General features: G+C 42.8%; 1 protein-coding gene across 6 annotated transcripts in view; it reads right to left on the bottom strand.

The window, feature by feature from the left end:
* Nucleotides 1-20,662, bottom strand: part of ARHGAP44 (Rho GTPase activating protein 44) — a 132,451-nt gene that overhangs the window by 92,719 nt on the left and 19,070 nt on the right. Inside the window, exon 1 of one of the 6 annotated variants that reach the window (XM_027519589.1) lies at nucleotides 17,789-17,811. The exons of 4 other annotated variants lie outside the window; for them this stretch is intronic. In XM_027519589.1, coding sequence (XP_027375390.1) covers nucleotides 17,789-17,793 — 5 coding nt within the window. In that variant the 5' untranslated portion in view covers nucleotides 17,794-17,811. Of the gene's footprint in view, nucleotides 1-16,781; nucleotides 16,841-17,788; nucleotides 17,812-20,662 lie in introns of those variants that run through there. One more of the 6 variants, XM_027519586.1, reaches the window with a different exon arrangement.

Raw genomic sequence — 20,662 nt, 5'->3', positions numbered from 1 at the left:
ATCAACAAATTTAATAAGAAGTGAGAAATAAGTGGGTTGGTGCTCTGACAAGGTGACTGAAGAAGCACAGAGAGTTTCCATGCAGAGATAACAAATCATCTCAAAGGCTGGAGATCGACACCCAAAAAAAGGCAGAACAGGAAGTGCCCGGGAAGATGGCTACTTGAAAAACGGCACTTCTACCCTTTGATTCAAAGTTACCATTAATATAACATCGAACAGAAAGATTTCTAGGCTGTACCTCAAAGAACATGAATATGAGTTTCCCCATTTTTCCATTCTGTTCTTACTGCACACAGCAGGGAACAAGAAGCAGCAGGCTGATACCTGACTTTATCCAGGATCACCTTCTGCCATAAAAAAGAATGCGATGATGCCACTGGAAGCAACATGCATGGACCTAGAGATGGTCACATAACGTGAAGTAAATCAGGCAGAGAGACAAACATCATATGAAGTCACTTATATGTGGAATCTTAAAAAAATGATATAAATGAACTTATTTAAAGATCAGAAACACACTCACAGACACAGAAAACAAACTTATGGATACCAAAGGGGATAGCAGAGGGGAGATAAATGAGGAGTTTGGGATGAATTTATACACACTACCACATATAAGAACGATATAAAAGACAGATAAACAACTAAAAGGACTCACTCATAGTACAGGGAACTACTTTGTAATAACCTGTAAGGGAAAAGAATCTGAAAAAGAATACACACACCCATATATTTATATTTATATATATCAGATCAGATCAGATGCTCAGTCGTGTCTGACTCTTTGCGACCCCATGAATCACAGCACGCCAGGCCTCCCTGTCCATCACCAACTCCCGGAGTTCACTCAGACTCACATCCATCAAGTCAGTGATGCCATCCAGCCATCTCATGCTCTGTCGTCCCCTTCTCCTCTTGGCCCCAATCCCTCCCAGCATCAGAGTCTTTTCCAATGAGTCAACTCTTTGCACGAGGTGGCCAAAGTACTGGAGTTTCAGCTTTAGCATCATTCCTTCCAAAGAAATCCCAGGGCTGATCTCCTTCAGAATGGACTGGTTGGATCTCCTTGCAGGCCAAGGGACTCTCAAGAGTCTTCTCCAACACCACAGTTCAAAAGCATCAATTCTTCAGCACTCAGCTTTCTTCACAGTCCAACTCTCACATCCATACATGACCACTGGAAAAACCATAGCCTTGACTAGATGAACCTTTGTTGGCAAAGTAATGTCTCTGCTTTTCAATATGCCATCTAGGTTGGTCATAACTTTTCTTCCAAGGAGTAAGCGTCTTTTAATTTCATGGCTGCAGTCACCATCTGTAGTGATTTTGGAGCCCAGAAAAATAAAGTCTGACACTGTTTCCCCATCTATTTCCCATGAAGTGATGGGACCAGATGCCATAATCTTCGTTTTCTGAATGTTGAGCTTTAAGCCAACTTTTTCACTCTCCACTTTCACTTTCATCAAGAAGCTTTTTAGTTCCTCTTCACTTTCTGCCATAAGGGTGGTGTCATCTGCATATCTGAGGTTATTGATATTTCTCCCGGCAATCTTGATTCCAGCTTGTGCTTCTTCCAGCCCAGCGTTTCTCATGATGTACTCTGCATAGTAGTGAAATAAACAGGGTGACAATATACAGCCTTGACATACTCCTTTTCCTATTTGGAACCAATCTGTTGTTCCATGTCCAGTTCTAACTGTTGCTTCCTGACCTGCATATAGGTTTCTCAAGAGGAAGATCAGGTGGTCTGGTATTCCCATCTCTTTCAGAATTTCTCACAGTTTATTGTGATCCACACAGTCAAAGGCTTTGGCATAGTCAATAAAGCAGAAATAGATGTTTTTCTGGAACTCTCTTGCTTTTTCCATGATCCAGCGGATGTTGGCAATTTGATCTCTGGTTCCTCTGCTTTTTCTAAAACCAGCTTGAACATCAGGAAGTTCACGGTTCACATATTGCTGAAGCCTGGCTTGGAGAATTTTGAGCCTTACTTTACTAGTGTGTGAGATGAGTGCAATTGTGCGGTAGTGTGAGCATTCTTTGGCATTGCCTTTCTTTGGGATTGGGATGAAAACCTTTTCCAGTCCTGTGGCCACTGCTGAGTTTTCCAAATTTGCTGGCATATTGAGTGCAGCACTTTCACAGCATCATCTTTCAGGATTTGGAATAGCTCAACTGGAATTCCATCACCTCCACTAGCTTTGTTTTCCCAGCATGTTAATGATTTTTTGTAGCTGTTATCTTTATTTTTTAGCTTATTTTTTTATTTTAGAGTTTATTTACAATATAGTGTTGGTTTCAGGGATATAGCACAGCAATTAAGTTATATATATGTGAGTGTAATTATACACTCACAAAATAAAAAAATAAGCTAAAAAATAAAGATAAAAGCTACAAAAAATCATTAGCATGCTGGGAAAACTGCCTTGGCAACAGTGCAACAGCCACATTCTACAGACATCACCACTTCACTCACCAATTGTGATCTAATTCACTTTTTTTCCCCTGGTTTGTCCAAGCATACCTTGTAGCAAACCAGTCTGTACTGTTTCCCTAGTATTATTTTAAAGAACTTCCTATATCCAATGAGATAAATCAAACTGTGCTGCAGTACACTGTGCTAAAGCTGGATAACAAAGATGCGGTTCAGAATGGGATAAAGCCCACGTAACACAGCGGGCCACTTCGATGATGACTGTCAGCTCAGCATTGCTTCGTGGGTTAACCTGAAACAACCTGACAAGACCATGAGAGAGAATTCTCAGCTCCATTCTAGCAGGATACAAGTTCTCCCTTGAAGGAGAGAAGATTACGTGAAACTACTCTGTCACATAAGCAACACTGTGAGGAATTACACCTGCCTAGTTAAAGGCACTACAGGAAACACACCATAAAAACGTTCCCCTGTTGAAATTATTTTAAGCAGACCCCAATCTAGCTTTTTCACTCTCATTCTATTTCTGTGATTTCTACTCAAGCATGGCGTTAGGAGAGATGGCATGGCATTTGAAGGTGTCTCTGGTTGTCAAGGTAACCAGAAACACTGCAAAAAAGTAACTTACATTACTACTTCTTTGACAGACATCTTTCCCATTTTAAATAAATTCTATTTTCAGCCTAAAATATTTTTCCATAGGAGATTGAATAAATGCATTATTACATAATTTGTGTAATAAGATACTTGTGTGCATGCTAAGTCGCTCCAATCATGTCTGACTCTTTGCGACCCTATCGACTGTAGCCCACCAGGCTCCTCTGTCCATGGGGTTCTCCAGGCAAGAATACTGGAGTGGGTTGCCAAGCCCTCCTCCAGGGATCTTCCCCACCCAAAGATCAAACCCCCATCTCCTGCATTGACAGGCGAGTTCTTTACCTCTAGAGCCACCTGGGAAGCCCATAACAAGATGCTGCTGCTGCTGCTGCTGCTAAGTCACTTCAGTCGTGTCCCACTCTGTGGGACCCCATAGACGGCAGCCCACCAGGCTTCCCTCGCCCCTGGGATTCCCCAGGCAAGAACACTGGAGTGGGTTGCCATTTCCTTCTCCAATGCATGAAAGTGAAAAGTCAAAGTGAAGTCGCTCAGTTGTGTCCGACTCTTCAAGACCCCATGGACTGCAGCCTACCAGGCTCCTCCATCCATGGGATTTTCCAGGCGAGAGTACTGGAGTGGGGTGCCATCGCCTACACAGTCATAAAAAGCACAACACATTGATATGGGCTAACACATGTTAGGATGTACAGACATATGTGTACAGCATGGATGCATATGTTTTTCAAAAAGGTTTATGGCAAACTGGGTACTGTTAAGGGCTACTGCCTCTGGAAAGGGGAATCTGGAAGCCAGAGTTGGGAAAATGCTTACATTTTTCCTTTTGCATTTTTTTTAAAGTTATCAAGTTTACGTATTTGCTTCTCAATTTAAAATTAGTAAGTGAAAAACAGTAAAGATTTTCATGTATACCTAGACAGATCTAAGTCTGAAATCTTTCAGGTAACAAGATACTACACAGTCCACAGGTCCTAAAATTCACCCATCCATTTGCCAGCTGAAGGTTTTCCCTAGAAGTAACTTGCACCATCTCCCTGCACCACGACTCTGAAAAAAGGGGTGAAAAAGCAAGCCTAGAAACAAGGTCACAAGTTTTTACTAACCTATTTTAGATATGTTTTTTTGTTAATAGATTTTTAAATCCAGAGACTCTGTCTTCTATTTATTTCCAACCATCCTCTGAACCTCAGGTCTTGCACACCTTACACAGAGGAAATACACCACTGACATTTTCTGCACTGAAAGGAGTACTTCTACAGCTTTAGAAATAAAGATGTCACAAACCAATTGAGGCCTTCCCAGTTCAGTTCAATCACTCAGTCGTGTCCGACTCTTTGCGACCCCATGGCCTGCAGCATGCCAGGCTTCCCTGTCCATCACCAACTCCCAGGGATGGATAAATATCTGGTGACTCAATAGGAGAGTTCTATGTCACATTAATCAACTTAATAAATACTTAATAAGTCAATTATAACTCAATACACTGAAAAAAAATACTTTGAGAGCCTATTATGTACAAAGATTAAGAGGCACAGAGCACAAAGTGATGGACAAGGAAAACAATGTCATTGTCCTCATGAGTTTATGTTTTAAGAGGGAGTTGTTATTCAGTTGCCCAGTCGTGTCCGACTCTTTGCAGCCCCATGGACTGCAGCACACCAGGCCTCCCTGTCCCTCAACATTTCCTGAAGTTTGCCCAAGTTCATGTCCATTGCCTCAATGATGCCTTCCAGCCATCTCATCCTCTGACACCCTCTTCTCCTTCTGCCCTCAACCTTACCCAGCATCAGCAACTTTTCCAACGAGTCCACTATTTGTAAGAGGTGACCAAAATACTGGAGCTTCAGCTTCAGCATCAGTCCTTCCAATGAATATTCAGGGTTGATTACCCTTAAGATTGATTGGTTTGATCTCCTTGCTGTTCAAGTGACTCTCAGGAGTCTTTTCAGCAAACACACACACACACAGCTTTCTTTTCTTGTTCTTAAGGGTTTTGCCTCTACTCATTTTTTTTTCCTTTAAGTTTTATTGATATAATTTGCATACATCACTGTATAAGTTTAAGGTGTATAGCATAATAATTTCACTTGCATACATAGTGAAGTGATTACAATAAGTTTACTGAACATCTACGTCTCATAGATACAAAATAAAACAAAAAAAGAAAAACTTTCCTTTTGATGAGAACTCTTAAGATTTACTCTCAACAATGTGCACATAAAACACAGCAGTGTTAATTATCTTTACCATGTTGTACATTACATCCCTAGTATTTATTTATCTTATAACTGGAAGTTTATACCTTTTGATCATTTTCATTTAATTCCCCTCACCCTTACCTCTGGTAACCACAAATCTGATCTATGAGTTTGTTCTTGAAGTTAAAAGACCTACAATGCTTTGTTAGGTCCTGGTGTAAGATATAGCGATTCAATACTTCTATATATTATAAAATGATCATAACTTGTGTGGGCTTTTCTAGTTTTTTCATACTGATTGCCACCACTGGGTCATTTACAGGTTAGCTGAAAATCTCCTCTGCTTTGGAAAGTTCTTTCTAAATTAAACTTGCAAAAGACTACAGCCAGAAGCCAGAAGGGTTTCTGTGGGATGTTCTCTTTTCTCCAGATCACAATGAATTAATAATAAATCTCTCTCTCTCTCTCTGAAACACACACACCATAATCTGGAATGAAGAAAAATGCATCTAATTTTCAGACCTTTCCAACCCTCTAAGCAAGCCTGCCTTTCAGTCTCCTTAGGAACCAAACACTTGTAATAATTAGAAGCAATTAAACCTTCAATGATTAGAATAAACCGCACTTATAAAACCTAATATACCAAATATTATGATAAGAAAAAACAAAATTATATATTATGTATTTACGTGATTATTAAAAAAAGGGACACCACAGCATTATTAAAGAAACTTAAAAAATGTGTATTTGATGTTTCCCCAAGTTGTCTCTATCTCACTGATTTCAGCTGGTCTCAAACACTCAAATGTTATACCTCTTTTGAGAAGATCACTTTTACTAGAAAATAAATTCCATGAGGGAAAAGACTATATTGTATCCTCAAGGTCAACCCAGCTCCAGAGACAGCAGACACTCGACTAGTTGGATGAATAAGTGAGGATCACTTTTACTAGAAAATAAATTCCATGAGGGAAAAGACTATATTGTATCCTCAAGGTCAACACAGCTCCAGAGACAGCAGACACTCGACTAGTTGGATGAATAAGTGAAATTCACGACCTGGTGCAGGATTTTAGTTTCACACGACTAGTGTCCAATGTTGCAGCACTTCACAGCAGCTCTATTCTTCATGCAGAGAATGTGAACTTGATCTCTATGTTCGGTTAGTTTGTAGGACCGTACTGTCAGTTAGACACTTGGAAGAACAGAGGAGGAAAAGATCAAGGTAAGGAAGTAAGTGGCTGAGAGTTGGTGGGTAGGGGATGACCAGCCCCTGGCATTTCGTAAGTGCTTCCACCTCCTCCAAAGGAGGTGGGGAGGATGAGAATTCAAAGAAGCGGATGAACAGGACCAGGTGATGATGCCCAGGAGGCCACTGAGAAAGGAAAACTTACACACATCTTAGCCCAGATGGAATCTGAACTGTGACCACTTTTTTTTTAGACATCCAGAACACCTGCCCAGATATGAATCAGATCCATCACTTTGCTGACAAAGGTCCCTAGAGTCAAAGCTATGGTTTTTCCAGTAGTCATGTACAGATGTGAGAGTTGGACCATAAAGAAGGCTAAGTGCTGAAGAACTGATGCTTTCAAATTGTGGTGCTGGAGAAGACTCTTGTCCCCTGGACAGCAAGGAGATCAAACCCTTGCTGATCTAAAGGAATCAATCCTAAAGGAAATCCTAAAGGAAATCAACCCTGAATATTCATTGGAAGGACTGATACTGAAGCTGAAGTTCTAAATACTTCGGCCACCTGATGCAAAGAGCCGACTTATTAGAAAGGACCATGATGCTGGGAAAGACTGAGAGCAGGAAAAAAAGCGGGCCACAGAGGATAAGACAGTTCGATAGCATTACCAACTCAATGGACATGAATCTGAGCAACCTCCAGCAGTGTAGGACAGGGGAGCCTGGCGTGCTGTGGTCCATGGGTCGCAAAGAGCTGGACACAACTTAGTGATCAAACAACAACCCTAAAATAACTCTTGACAGCCTACCCCTTAAGGACAAATGTTCCCCTTTTCCATCACCATCAATTACAGTTCTTTTTAAAATATTTATTTCTTTGACTGACTGCACTGGTCTTAGTTGCAGCACGTGGGTCCTTCAGCTGTGGCACGTGGGATCTAGTTCCCTGACGAGGGATCAAACCCTGGCCCCCTGCAGTGGGAGCACGGAGTCTTAGCCTGTGGACCACCAGGGAAGTCCCTCGATCACAGTTCTTGAACAACCTCAGAGCTTCTGTCTTTATAAATCCCGGATCCTTCTTCTTCCTCAGAATACTTTTTTTTATCCAAATCTATGTACCCCCCAATCGCAATTCTTAAGACCCCAAATAAAGCTCTCTGTTCTCTGCAGCCTCGATACTGATTGTCGTTCAACTTTATGGATTAAAATCGGCCCTTACCCCTTCACTTTGGTGCAATTAAGGAATAAAAGATGCAGGAGGTGAACAGGCAGTCAGCCAGGCTCTGCCCACTGGGCTTGGTCACTGTGACCTCAAGATGCTTTCCTGAATGTGTAGAAGGAGACACCAGCCCTGCCTCACAAGAGCTGCTAAAGAATGAAGTAAGATATGGCATGAATTTAGGGCCATGTCTGGAATATCAGAACTGCTAAACAAATAATTAAGAAAGCAAATGGAAATAAACCTCTGGAAGGATTCACTAAAACTGGACAAGCCAGGCGGGGGGCCAGAAAACCAAAGCCAGGGGCATATAACACATGGAAAGAAAAGTCACTGTAAAGTCAAAAGACGTGTCCTTAAATAAATCAACTTTGCCCTCCATTCTCTGCTCTAAAACATGGGATAATGTCCCTTTAAACAACCTGACCAAACCTCTTTCCTGGTTGCTAAGTGTCGCCAAGGGATACAAGCTAAGCTTCTGTGTAAATTAATCATTGTCTGCAAATTAAGCAAAACACCAGATGAGAGCAGTCTGGAATAGCTCCCTATCCAAGGGGAAAATATAACAAATTTCATAGGTTTTTTTTTTTTCTTGGTTAGCTGATGGAAAAAAAAAGAATTTACAGGGCACTCAGGCTGATTCCTGCATTATATAGGAGGGCAGTTTGAAGCCTCCAGAGGTAAAGTGCCTTGCCCAAGGTCCCAAGGCAATTAGCAATGAGACGAGACCTAGAAGATAATTTAACCATGCCTTGTCGATTTCTCATGGTAACAGCATAAAGGAAGATGTAACACAGATCCGGGAAGTATCACCAATAAGGACAAGAAATTTGAGTTACAAGACATTAGGTTCAAAACAGTGTGAAAGTAAAGATGTAAGAATCTTGCCGATCCCGAAATAAACTGAAGAGGGACAGGGCTGAGAGTCTGAGCTCAAAGCAGAGAATCAGGGAAAGGAAGCATCTACTCCGTTTACCAGCACCAGACGGCACGTAAGCTGAACATCTTGGCAGAGCATCTCAAGGCATAAGATCAGTTCCTTGGCCTAAGAGAATTTAGCAATCAGAGCAAAAAAGCCCATTGCTCTTTGAGGTCAAGAAGGAAAGCATTCAAATAAATACCTATGAAAAGACTTCAATCTCTTCAAAATCCCAAACCCCCAGAGCCCAAACAACCAATACTTCTTTGCTGCCACACAGGAGGTCTACATTGCAGGACAAGTTCTTCATTTGAAGACTGGCACCCTTGTAGCTCAGTAGGTAGAGAATCTGCCTGCAATGCAGGAGACCTGGGTTCAATTCCTGGGTTGGGAAGATCCCCTGGAAGAGGAAATGGCAACCCACTCCAGTACTCTTGCCTGGATAATCCCTTGGACAGAGGAGCCTGGCAGGTTACAGTCTACGGGGGTGCAAGAGTTGGACACAACAGAGCGACTAAGCACACACATTTGATTTTATTTGTTTTATATTTATTGAGTGCCAACTATGTTACAGGCACACTTGTAGACAACAAGATAATCAGTGGATGAATACACCAAAATCTCTGCCTCTGAGGGCCTTATATGACAGTGGGGAGTGGGGTTGGGGAGAGAAAGAAAATAAACATAATACGCAAGTAGAGTAAGTAGGTGTAAGCATGAGCGCTGCAGCACTGGGACTGCAATTTCAGGACGTGGCCAAGAGAGGCTCTATCAAGAAGGTGGCCTTTGGGCAAAGATTTACTAAATGTAGGGAAATACTTGCAGGGAAGGCAGAAGAACATTCCAGGGAGAGGAAAAACGGAGTGCAAAAGATTCGAGAGAGGAGACTTTGGTGTGATTATAACATCCAATAAAGAAAAGGAATAAAGTTTATATTCTATAAACAGTTTGTAGGAAGGACTAATAAACAGGTTTCAAGGTAGTGACTGGGTATTGAAAGTTGGGGAGAAGAGAATATATTCAAGATAATATTAATACATCAGAAAGCTCACCTTACACTGGGGGTTCCGATGGAAAGCTGGAAAAGCACAGTGTGAGGAGCACCGGTGATAAATCTGTTACCATGGCACAGGCCCATGAATCCTCGCAGGAAGACGTGGAAGAATAAAAGGACCATTTTGAGGGACCACATCAAGAAAGAATCCAAAGAATCTTGGAAGTGAGCGGGGAGAGTGGGGGTGGAAAAGACAAGGATGACTCCCAGCTTTCTCGTCTTGGTGTCTGGCACCCCTGACGGAAACAGAAAACTCTGGAGACAGGGCCAGCATGACAAGTTTGATTTTAGAAATAGAAAAATCAGCATGATGTGCTGCTGTAGCCAACATTGCCAATAAAATGTAAGCGCCTTGGGAAATTTAAATGCAACCACATCCTTAAGTCAAGTCACGGTCCAGTGACACTGGGAATGAAGTTAGCGCACTGGTTACTGCACTCAGGAAAACAGGAAAAAGCACAAAGCGGAAGACCAGAGAAGAGGAAATCACACGATTAAGCCAAATGGCTGACACGACTTCTTCATCAGACTCTTTAAAAGAACTGGTAAAGAAACAGTCAAAGAGGGGATTATAAATGAATTATAAAGAGGCAAATTTGTTAAAGGGATCTGTTGAATCAGGAAAGGGTTTATCAATAATGTACTTTAGAATGAACACAAAGAATTACTCTAAAGAGCAGTGCATGCAGCCACAAGACATCACTCCCACTGGCACTGGCTATAGGTAGAAGATCTAGAAACCGAACACTGCCAAAGCTACATAATTGATGTCTATCGAATGCCTTCTACATGTCATGCACTATGACAGGCAATGAGGATGCAAGGATGGGGTCAAACAGACATGGTCCCTGTGATGGTTAATTTTATGTGTCACCTTGGTTTGGGCTATGGTATTGAGTTTCGGGTTAAACCACACTCTAGGTATTGTAGTGAAGGTACTTTTAAGATGTGAATAAAATTTAAATCGGTAAACTTGAAGCCAAGCAGATTACCCCCTGAATCCATGTGGGCAGCTGTAACAGAATAGCCTAAACTAAGTGGCTTAAAAACAACAGAAATTTATCTTTCAGAGTTCTAGAGGCTGGGAAGTCCACGATCAAGGTCTTGGCGTAGTCCATGTCTGGTGAGAGCCCACTTCCTGCTTCTGCTATCTTTTCCCTGTGTGCTCACACAACAGAAGGGAAGAAGGATCTCTCTGGGATCTTTTTATAAGGGCACTCACCCCATTCATGAGGGCTCCACCCTCATGACCTAATCACCTCCCAAAGGCGCCAATTTCAAAGATCACCATCTTGGGAAATACGTTTAAACAAAAGAATTTGGGGAAGACACAAACATTCAGTCTACAGCACTCTCCAATGTGAGTAGGCCATCTCCTTCACAGAATTGAGGGCCTTTACAGAAAAGTTCCTCTGAGGAAGGACGAATTCTGCTCCCAGACTGTCTTCAGAACCAAGACGGCAACATCAACCTTCCCCTGGGTCTCCAGTTTATTTGCTCTGCCCCACAGATTTCAGACTTACGAGATTTCAGACCTAACAATCACATGAGCCAATTCCTTAAAATAAATCTCTCTCTTTTCTACACATATACATCCAATTGGTTCTGTTTCTCCGGAAAACTCCAATGAACATAGTCCCCCATGTCATTAAAAAAAAAAAACAGCAATAAAATGACTCTATAAGTGAAGTGAGAGTCACTCAGTTGTGTCCAACTCTTTGCAACCCCATGGACTATATAGTCCATGGAATTCTCCAGGCCAGAAAACTGGAGTGGGTATCCATTCCCTTCTCCAGGGGATCTCCCAACCCAGGGATCGCACACAGGTCTCCTATATTGCAGGCGGATTCTTTACCACCTGAGCCACCAGGGAAGCTCAAGAATACTGGGATGGGTAGCCTATCCCTTCTCCAGTGGATCTTCCCGACCCTGGAATCAAACTAGGGTCTCCTGCATTGCAGGCGGATTCTTTACCAGCTGAGCTTCCGGGGAAGCCCCAAAAGACTCTCTAAATAACATAAATTTGCAAACTAATATTGGCCTACAAAAAGGAAAGAAATCAAACTCTATAGTAACAAAAAAGATGACTGACCTAAATTGGGGTCAAATCTGATGGGAAGTCTTCACCAAAAGTGGTATTTTAGCCAAGATTCTGGAAGAACAGGAGATACATAGGCAACAGTAGTTAGGCTGGCAGAGAATGACTCGGGTAGAAGGCAGCACAGTGAAGAAGCAGGAGGAGGCAGGTGGGAAAGGACATCAGGAAGGGACATCAAGGCCAGACCGTGAAGAACCTTATATGAGGTTCACTATCCTCAGAGCAGAGGGAAAGCACTGAAAGGAATCAGCGTGGGGCAACGTCAGATGTGCACTGTGGAGATTACTCAGGCTACCGCGTAAGAAACAGGGTGGAAGAGGGTCAGAGTGCCTAACGGAACTTAAAGGAAAAGTGGTGCCAGGATTCAAATGTCGGTTTTAGAAAAGGCAGAGGAACCAGAGACCAAATTGCCAACATCCTCTGGATCATCGAAAAAGCAAGAGAGTTCCAGAAAAACATCTATTTCTGCTTTATTGACTATTCTAAAGCCTTTGACTGTGTGGATCACAATAAACTGTGGAAAATTATGAAAGAGATGGGAATACCAGACCACCTGACCTGCCTCTTGAGAAACCTGTATGCAGGTCAGGAGGCAACAGTTAGACCTGGACATGGAACAACAGACTGGTTCCAAATAGGACAAGGAGTACGTCAAGGCTGTATATTGTCACCCTGTTTATTTAACTTATATGCAGGGTACATCATGAGAAACACTGGGCTGGAGGAAGCACAAGCTGGAATCAAGACTGCAGGAGAAATATCAATAACCTCAGATATGTAAACGACATCACCCTTATGGCAGAAAGTGAAGAAGAACTAAAGAGCCTCTTGATGAAAGTGAAAGAGGAGAGTGAAAAAGTTGGCTTAAAGCTCAACATTCAGAAAACTAAGATCATAGCATCCGGTCCCATCACTTTATGGGAAACAGATGGGGAAACAGTGGAAACAGTGGCTGACTTTATTTTTCTGGGCTCCAAAATCACTGCAGATGGTGATTGCAACCATGAAATTAAAAGACACTTACTCCTTGGAAGGAAAGTTGTGACCAACCTAGATAGCATATTCAAAAGCAGACGCTACTCTGTCAAAAAGGTCCATCTAGTCAAGGCTATGGGTTTTCCAGTGGTCATGTATTGATGTGAGAGTTGGACTGTGAAGAAAGCTGAGTGCTGAAGAATTGATGCTTTTGAACTGTGGTGTTGGAGAAGACTCTTGAGGGTCCCTTGGACTGCAAGGAGATCCAACCAGTCCATCCTAAAAGAGATCAGTCCTGGGTGTTCATTGGAAGGACTGATGTTGAAGCTGAAACTCCAATATTTGGCCACCTGATGCAAAGAACTGACTCATTTGAAAAGACCCTGATGCTGGGAAAGATTGAGGGCAGGAGGAGAAGGGGACAATAGAGGATGACATGGTTGGATGGCATCACCAACTCAATGGACATGGGTTTGGGTGGACTCCGGGAGTTGGTGATGGACAGGGAAGCCTGGCGTGCTGCATTTTACGGGGTCGCAAATAGTCAGACATGACTGAGCGACTGAATTGACTGACCCCTAAAGTGATCACTGAGGAAGGCTTTCTTATATCTCCTTGCTATTCTTTTGAACTCTACATTCAAATGGATATATCTTTCCTTTTCTCTTTTACCTTTGGCTTCTCTTTTCTCAGCTATCTGGAAGGCCTCCTCAGACAACCATTTTGCCTTTGTGCATTTCTTTTTCTTGGGGGTGGTCTTGATCCCTGCCTCTTGTACAATGTCACAAACCTCCATCCATAGTTCTTCAGGCACTCTATCAAATCTAATACCTTGAATCTATTTGCCACTTCCACTGTATAATCGGAAGGGATTTGATTTAGGTCATACCTGAATGGTCTAGTGGTTTTCCCTACTTTCTTCAATTTAAGTCTGAATTTTGCAGTAAGGAGTTCATGATCTGAGCCACAGTCAGATCCTGGTCTTATTTTTGCTGATTGTATAAAGCTTCTCCATCTTCGGCTGCAAATAATATAATCAATCTGATTTCAATATTGACCATCTGGTGATGTCCATGTTTAGAGTCTTCTCTTGTGTTATTGGAAGAGGGCTTAAACTCAACATTCAGAAACTTTTGGCTTAAAACTCAACATTCCGAAAACTAAGATCATGGCATCTGGTCCCATCATTTCATGGCAAACAGATGGGGAAACAATGGAAATAGTGAGAGACTTTATTTTGGGGGGCTCCAACATCACTGCTCAAACTACTGCATAATTGCACTCATCTCACACGCTAGTAAAGTAATGCTCAAAATTCTCCAAGCTAGGCTTCAGCAATCGTGAACTGTGAACTTCGAGATGTTCAAGCTGGTTTTAGAAAAGGCAGAGGAACCAGAGATCAAATTGCCAACATCCGCTGGATCATCGAAAAAGCAAGAGAGTTCCAGAAAAACATCTATTTCTGCTTTATTGACTATGCTAAAGCCTTTGACTGTGTGGATCACAATAAACTGTGGAAAATACTGAAAGAGATAGGAATACCAGACCCCATGACCTGCCTCTTGAGAAATCTGTATGCAGGTCAGGAGACTACAGTTAGAACTGGACATGGAACAACAGACTGGTTCCAAATAGGAAAAGGAGTACGTCAAGGCTGTATATTGTCACCCTGTTTATTTAACTTATATGCAGAGTACATCATGAGAAACACTGGGCTAGAGGAAGCACAAGCTGGAATCAAGATTGCCGGGAGAAATATGAATAACCTCAGATATGCAGATGACACCACGCTTATAGAAGAAAGTGAAGAGGAACTAAAAAGCCTCTTGATGAAAGTGAAAGAGGAGAGTGAAAAAGTTGGCTTAAAGCTCAACATTCAAAAAAAAAAAAGAAGCTCAACATTCAGAAAATGAAGATCATGGCATCTGGTCCCATCACTTCATGGGAAATAGATGGGGAAACAGTGGAAACAGTGTCAGACTTTATTTTTCTGGGCTCCAAAATCACTGCAGATGGTGATTGCAGCCATGAAATTAAAAGATGCTTACTACTTGGAAGGAAAGTTATGACCAACCTAGACAGCATATTCAAAAGCAGAGACATTACTTTGCCAACAAAGGTCCATCTAGTCAAGGCCATGGTTTTTCCAGTGGTCATGTATGGATGTGAGAGTTGGACTGTGAAGAAAGCTGAGTGCTGAAGAATTGATGCTTTTGAACTGTGGTGTTGGAGAAGACTCTTGAGAGTCCCTTGGCCTGCAAGGAGATCCAACCAGTCCATTCTGAAGGAGATCAGCCCTGGGATTTCTTTGGAAGGAATGATGCTAAAGCTGAAACTCCAGTACTTTGGCCACCTGATGCAAAGAACTGACTCATTGGAAAAGACCCTGATGCTGAGAAAGATTGAAGGCAGCAGGAGAAGGGGATAACAGAGGATGAGATGGTTGGATGGCATCACCGACTCAATGGACATGAGTTTGAGCAAGCTCTGGGAATTGGTGACAGACAGGGAGGCCTGGTGTGCTGCAGCCCATGGGGTCACAAAGAGTCAGACACGACTAAGTGCCTGAACTGAACTGACCTCTAAAATTCAATGTTTAAATCCTCACTCTCAGAGATGATGATAGTATCAGGGGATGAAATCTTTGGAAACCGATTTGGTCATGAGAGTAGTGCCTCCATGCCCGACATAAATGTTTTTATAAAAGAAGCTCCAGAGAGACCCCTGAGCTCCTTCCACAATGTAAGGACACAGCAAGAAGGTACCAGCCAGGAAAAGGAAAAGAGATTTCACCAGAACCAGACCATGCTACTATCTTGATCTTGGACTTCCACTCTCCACAACTATGAGAAGTAAATGTCTATTGTTGTTAAGAGCTCCAGTCCATGGTATTTTGTTTTAGTAGCTGGAACAGACCAAAACAGGTGTGGTCAATGTCTCTAACCCAGCCAACTGGGTGGATGGTGATGACAGACATGACAATAGGGAAGCCTGGGAAGAAGACCATGAAATAGGACTTAGAGAGGTTGTGTTTAAGGCACGTCTGAACACATGAGGCCCCCATGGCCTCTTTTCTGGATATTAGCTTCCTAAAAGGTTTCCCTGCTTCCACTTGTCTCTCTACTAAGTATTCTGCACACATCAGGAAGACTAATCTTTCAAAAATGTCAATAAAACTGTATTATTCCTTCACCAAAACTTCAAACTTCACAGTGCATTAAGGACCTGGGGCTTCACCACTGGCAGCTCCAAGACGGCTTACGAGAACTCAGTTATCTGCAGAGAGTGGTCACAGAAGCCAAGGATATGAAGGAAATTGCATAGGGAAAGACCATAGAATCCATGAGGAAATCCATTATTTCCTGCAATGGAGACAGATAAGGAATGGCCAGAAAAACAGGAAGAATTGCAGCACAATATCGTATCACTGAAGCCAAGGGAGAGAAAAAAAGCACTTCAGGGAAAAGTGATCAACCAAGGCTGCTGAAAGGTTAAAGAACAAATAAAGACTCAGAGATGTCAGTGGATTTAGCCATATGGAGTCTGGTGCCTTTCTGGTACCTCATTGAGTTCAGGCAGAGGGATGTGGGTAAGGAACAGGACCAGAGGCCAGGCAGAGGGATACACAGTCAAGAGGGGGCAGAGACGTTTGCAGCATCATGGATGGACCCAGAAACGATCGTACTGAGTGAAGTAAGTCAGAGAAAGACAAATACCATATGATATTACTTATGTGTGGAATTTAAAATATGCCACAAATGCACCTATATGAAATAGCGACAGACTCACAGACATACAGAGAGAACAGGCTTGTGGTTGCTGGGAGATTGAAATTGAATTGAAATTGAATTGAAAACTGGGAGTTTTCAATTAGCAGATGCGAACTACTATATATAGGGTGGATAAAAAAGGTCCTACTGTATAGCATAGGGAACTATATTCAATATCCTGGGATAAACCACGATGGAAAAGAACGTGAAAATGTATATGTGTGTGTAACAGTCACTTCGCTGTACATCAGAGACTGGTTCAACACTGTAAATCACCTATACTTCAGTAAAAAATTTATACTTACCAAAAAAGAGGTGGCAAACCAACAGAGACTGTGAATACAGGCATCTTTCCCCAAAGTCTGGCTTTAAAAGATGAGAGGGAAGTCAGTGTTGGAGGGAATGCCAGGGGAAATTTTATGGTTGAGATGGAAGGGATTGAACACCTTCATTGTTGATGGAACAAACTATTTGAAAGAGTAAAGTTAAATATATTGGGGAAAGAAGGGAGATTTGATAACACAGTAAGGTTCTAGAGATGAGACCCAAAGCACAGATGGAAGGACAGAAAGAAGATGAGAAGAATTCCTCCTCTGTTGGAACAGGTGAGAAGGTAGAGAAGCTACAGACAGAGGAAGTCTTGATTTTCACAGTGGAAAGGCCATCTCATTCATCTGATAAGAGCATCAGCTTTCTATAGGAAGTAGAAGGTGAGGTTAGTAAAAGTGCTAGGGAGGAGGCAGTTTGAGGAAAATAGAAAAAGGAAGTACTCTTGTTTTAGAGAAGGACAGAAGAAGCTGATCTGACAACAGAAGGATTTGGAGGGAGCCATGAGGGGCAGGCTCATTCAAGTTGGACAGTAAAGAATTCATAAGGTACCAACCGGCCTTGTTGAGTCACCCACGACAGCAGAGTGTACTGCCTCAGTTGCAGGCACAAAGCTCCCCGGGAAACACTTTAAGAGAGTTCAGTAGTCTGCAAGTTGATTGGAAGTATTAAAGAAACATGGAGTTCTGAACATTCCTATTATCATAAAGACAGTCATGCCCTCCCAAGGAACCAAAGCTGCTGTTGATCTCCAGGGTCAAGAGTGCCAGACAGAACATTACTTTATAACTAGAGTCTACACTAAGTTGGTATTAAACCACAGCAGATTTCTGAGTTATGAGACTATGCAGATGAAAGAAGTTAGAAAGCAGAATCTACCCATGCAGCACAGCAGATCAGGAAAAAGGTCTACCCAGTAACCCGCCTTCCTGATACTTTAAGAAAACACAATTGATCCAGCATCTCTACTTGGCTTTGACATTACCTCATGCAGAACAATTGTCTCTTTCACAGATGTAACATTTCTTAAGTCCAGCCTCTGAGTCACAGATGTGTCTTGGGAAGAGAAAGATGGAGTCACCAGGCAAGAAGGGTGGCCAAGGAAAACAGTATTTTGATATCTTTTTTTCTGGCTCTAATGCTGTACACAATTGTCTTTGTTCGGCTCTCATCACTTCCTTCAGCTCTCATCACTTCCTTCAGCTCTCATCACTTCCTTCAGCTCTCATCACTTCTGCTCAAGACATAAAGTGATGAGACAATTCTATCCTGATTTGCAAATGGCTTGCATTCTAGACTTTGGTTTCTTTCCGTGAATAATTAACAGTAATGGTTTATTAAATAGAGAATGGTTTTACTGGAGCTCCACACACCTACTGGCGTTGAACTCCCTGAGGCCCAGAAGTGTGAACCCAGGTACCCAAAGTGGTGCCACCACTCTCCCTCCCAAGCTAGGAAGTCCATGACAACCTACTGCAGGGTCAGCAAACTATGGCCAGCAGGCAAATCCAGACCCACATGTACTATCAACTGATTTATGACAAGGAGAACATTGCAATGAAACAGGGAAAGGATAGGTTTTTTTAATAAATGGTGCTGGAGAAACTCACTACTCATCTAGACGTATCATCTTCGTTGGGCTCACTGCCCCCACCACTAAGCTTGGCACAAAAATATGGTTAAACCTTTTTATCCTTGTTGAAGGATAAACATGTGTTTCATTGGTTTTGTTGACTGAACTGTGTCACAAACAACCCCACCCCTATCCCTGCAGAAGTTACAGTCAGAATGTGGCCTTAGCTGGGAATAGGGTTCTTGCATGTGTAATTCACTTTAAGAGGAGGGTATGTTGGGGGTATGGGTTTCCTAGGTGGCACTAGTGGTAAAGAATCCGTCTGCCAATGCAGGAGACACAAGAGATGTGGGTTTGATCCTTGGGTCAGCAAGATCCCCTGAAGTAGGAAATGGCAACCCACTTCAGTATTCTTGTCTGGGAAATTTCATGGACAGAGGAGCCTGGTGGGTTACAGTCCATGGTGAAAGTGAAAGTTGCTCAGTCATGTCTGACTCTTTGCGACCCTGTGGATTATATAGTCCATGGAATTCTCCAGCCCAGAATACTGGAATGGGTAGCCATTCCCTTCTCCAGAGGATCTTCCCAACCCAGGGATTGAACATTGCAGGCAGATTCTTTTTACCAGCTGAGCCACAAGGGAAGCTCAAGAATACTCGAGTGGGTAGCTTACCCCTTCCCAAGCAGATCTTCCAGATCCAGAAATTGAACCAGGGTCTCCTGCATTGCAGGCGGATTCTTTATCAGCTGAGCTACTAGGGAAGCCCATACAGAAACACAGAGTTACAAGAAAAGAGTGAAAAATGACTCAACACACACTATCACATGTGCTGGGATAGGTGGACCCTTAACCCAATATGACTGGTGTACTTATAAGAAGATGAGACAGAGTCAGTGATAATACCACGCGATGACAGCAGTAGAGATTAGATTAATCTCTATTAATACTTGTGTCTACAACCCAAGTACTAATAACAGCAAGGATTGCTGGCAACACCAGAAGTTAAGAGAAAGTTCTGACACTGCTCCCTGGTACCAACCAGATGTCCTACATTCTGACACTAATGACCCAAAGTCAGAGCAGACCCCAGAAGTTAAGGACAGAGGGCTACACAAGATTTCCCCTACTTCTGGTGCCAGCCCCAGTCTTGGGTGTCCCCAAGCTGCCCATGATGCCCAGCTGGCTGCAAATTCAGGGCTTCCCCCATCTCCCTTAGGTGGGATCATTTCTTAGAATGACTCGCAGAACTCCCTGAAAGCGTTCCTCTGAGGATTACAGCTTTGTGTGTATGTATGATGGAAACAACTCAATTGGGATTAGCAGATGCAAACTATTACATACAGGATGAATAAGTAACAAGGTCCTACTGTAGAGCACAGGGAACCATATTCAATATCCTGGGATAAACCATAATGGAAAAGAACACGAAAAAGATTATTCATGTGTATAACTGAGCCACTTTGCTGCACAGCAGAAATTAAACACACAACATTGTAAATCAACTATAGCTCAATAAAGAAGGATACAACTTGGGAACAACCAGATGAGAGGCATACAGAGAGCAAGGCACGGGATGGGGGGAGATGCTGGGTTTCCATGGCCTCTTCTCGTGGAATAGGCGCCCCACCCCCAGCACCTCAATATGTTCCCATCTAGGAAGCTCTACTGAGCTCCACTGTCCAGAGATTATACATGAGTTTCAGCACATAGACAGGATGGACTGAGTCACTGGCCACAGCACTGGGCACCCAGCTCCTCTCTCCTCCCCAGACGTTGTGCCCGCCCAATGTTCCAACCCTTCAATCACAAGGTTTGTCTTTCTGGAGACCAGCCCCCATCCTGAAGTCATCTAGGGGCCCACCGAGGTCACCTCATTAACATAAGAAAGCACAAGTATTAACTCAAGAAATTCCAGGGACTTCTGAAGCTTCCTGTCAGAAGCTGATGAAAAGGAGATGGTGGTAGTGGTTTAGTCGCTAAGTCATGTTCGATTCTTTTGTGACCCCAATAACTGTAGCCCTCTAGGCTCCTCTGTCCACGGGATTTCCCAGACAAGAATACTGCAGTAGGTTGCCACTTCCTTCTCCAGGGGATCTCCCCAAGCCAGGGATGGAACCCAAGTCTTCTGAACTGGCAGGCAGGTTTTTTACTGGTGGGCCACCAGGGAAGCCCTGAAAAGGAGATCCTCTTCATTACATCCCAGCAAGGGATCTATCCTCCCCGGAGCCTTCAGAGAGAGCATGGCCCTGCCTACACCCTGGATTTTGACTCAGTAGCCTTTAGAA

This window comes from Bos indicus x Bos taurus, chromosome 19 (genome assembly GCF_003369695.1).
Source record: "Bos indicus x Bos taurus breed Angus x Brahman F1 hybrid chromosome 19, Bos_hybrid_MaternalHap_v2.0, whole genome shotgun sequence".
Lineage (NCBI taxonomy): Eukaryota > Metazoa > Chordata > Mammalia > Artiodactyla > Bovidae > Bos > Bos indicus x Bos taurus.
This window is presented reverse-complemented; position numbering and strand designations above follow the sequence as displayed.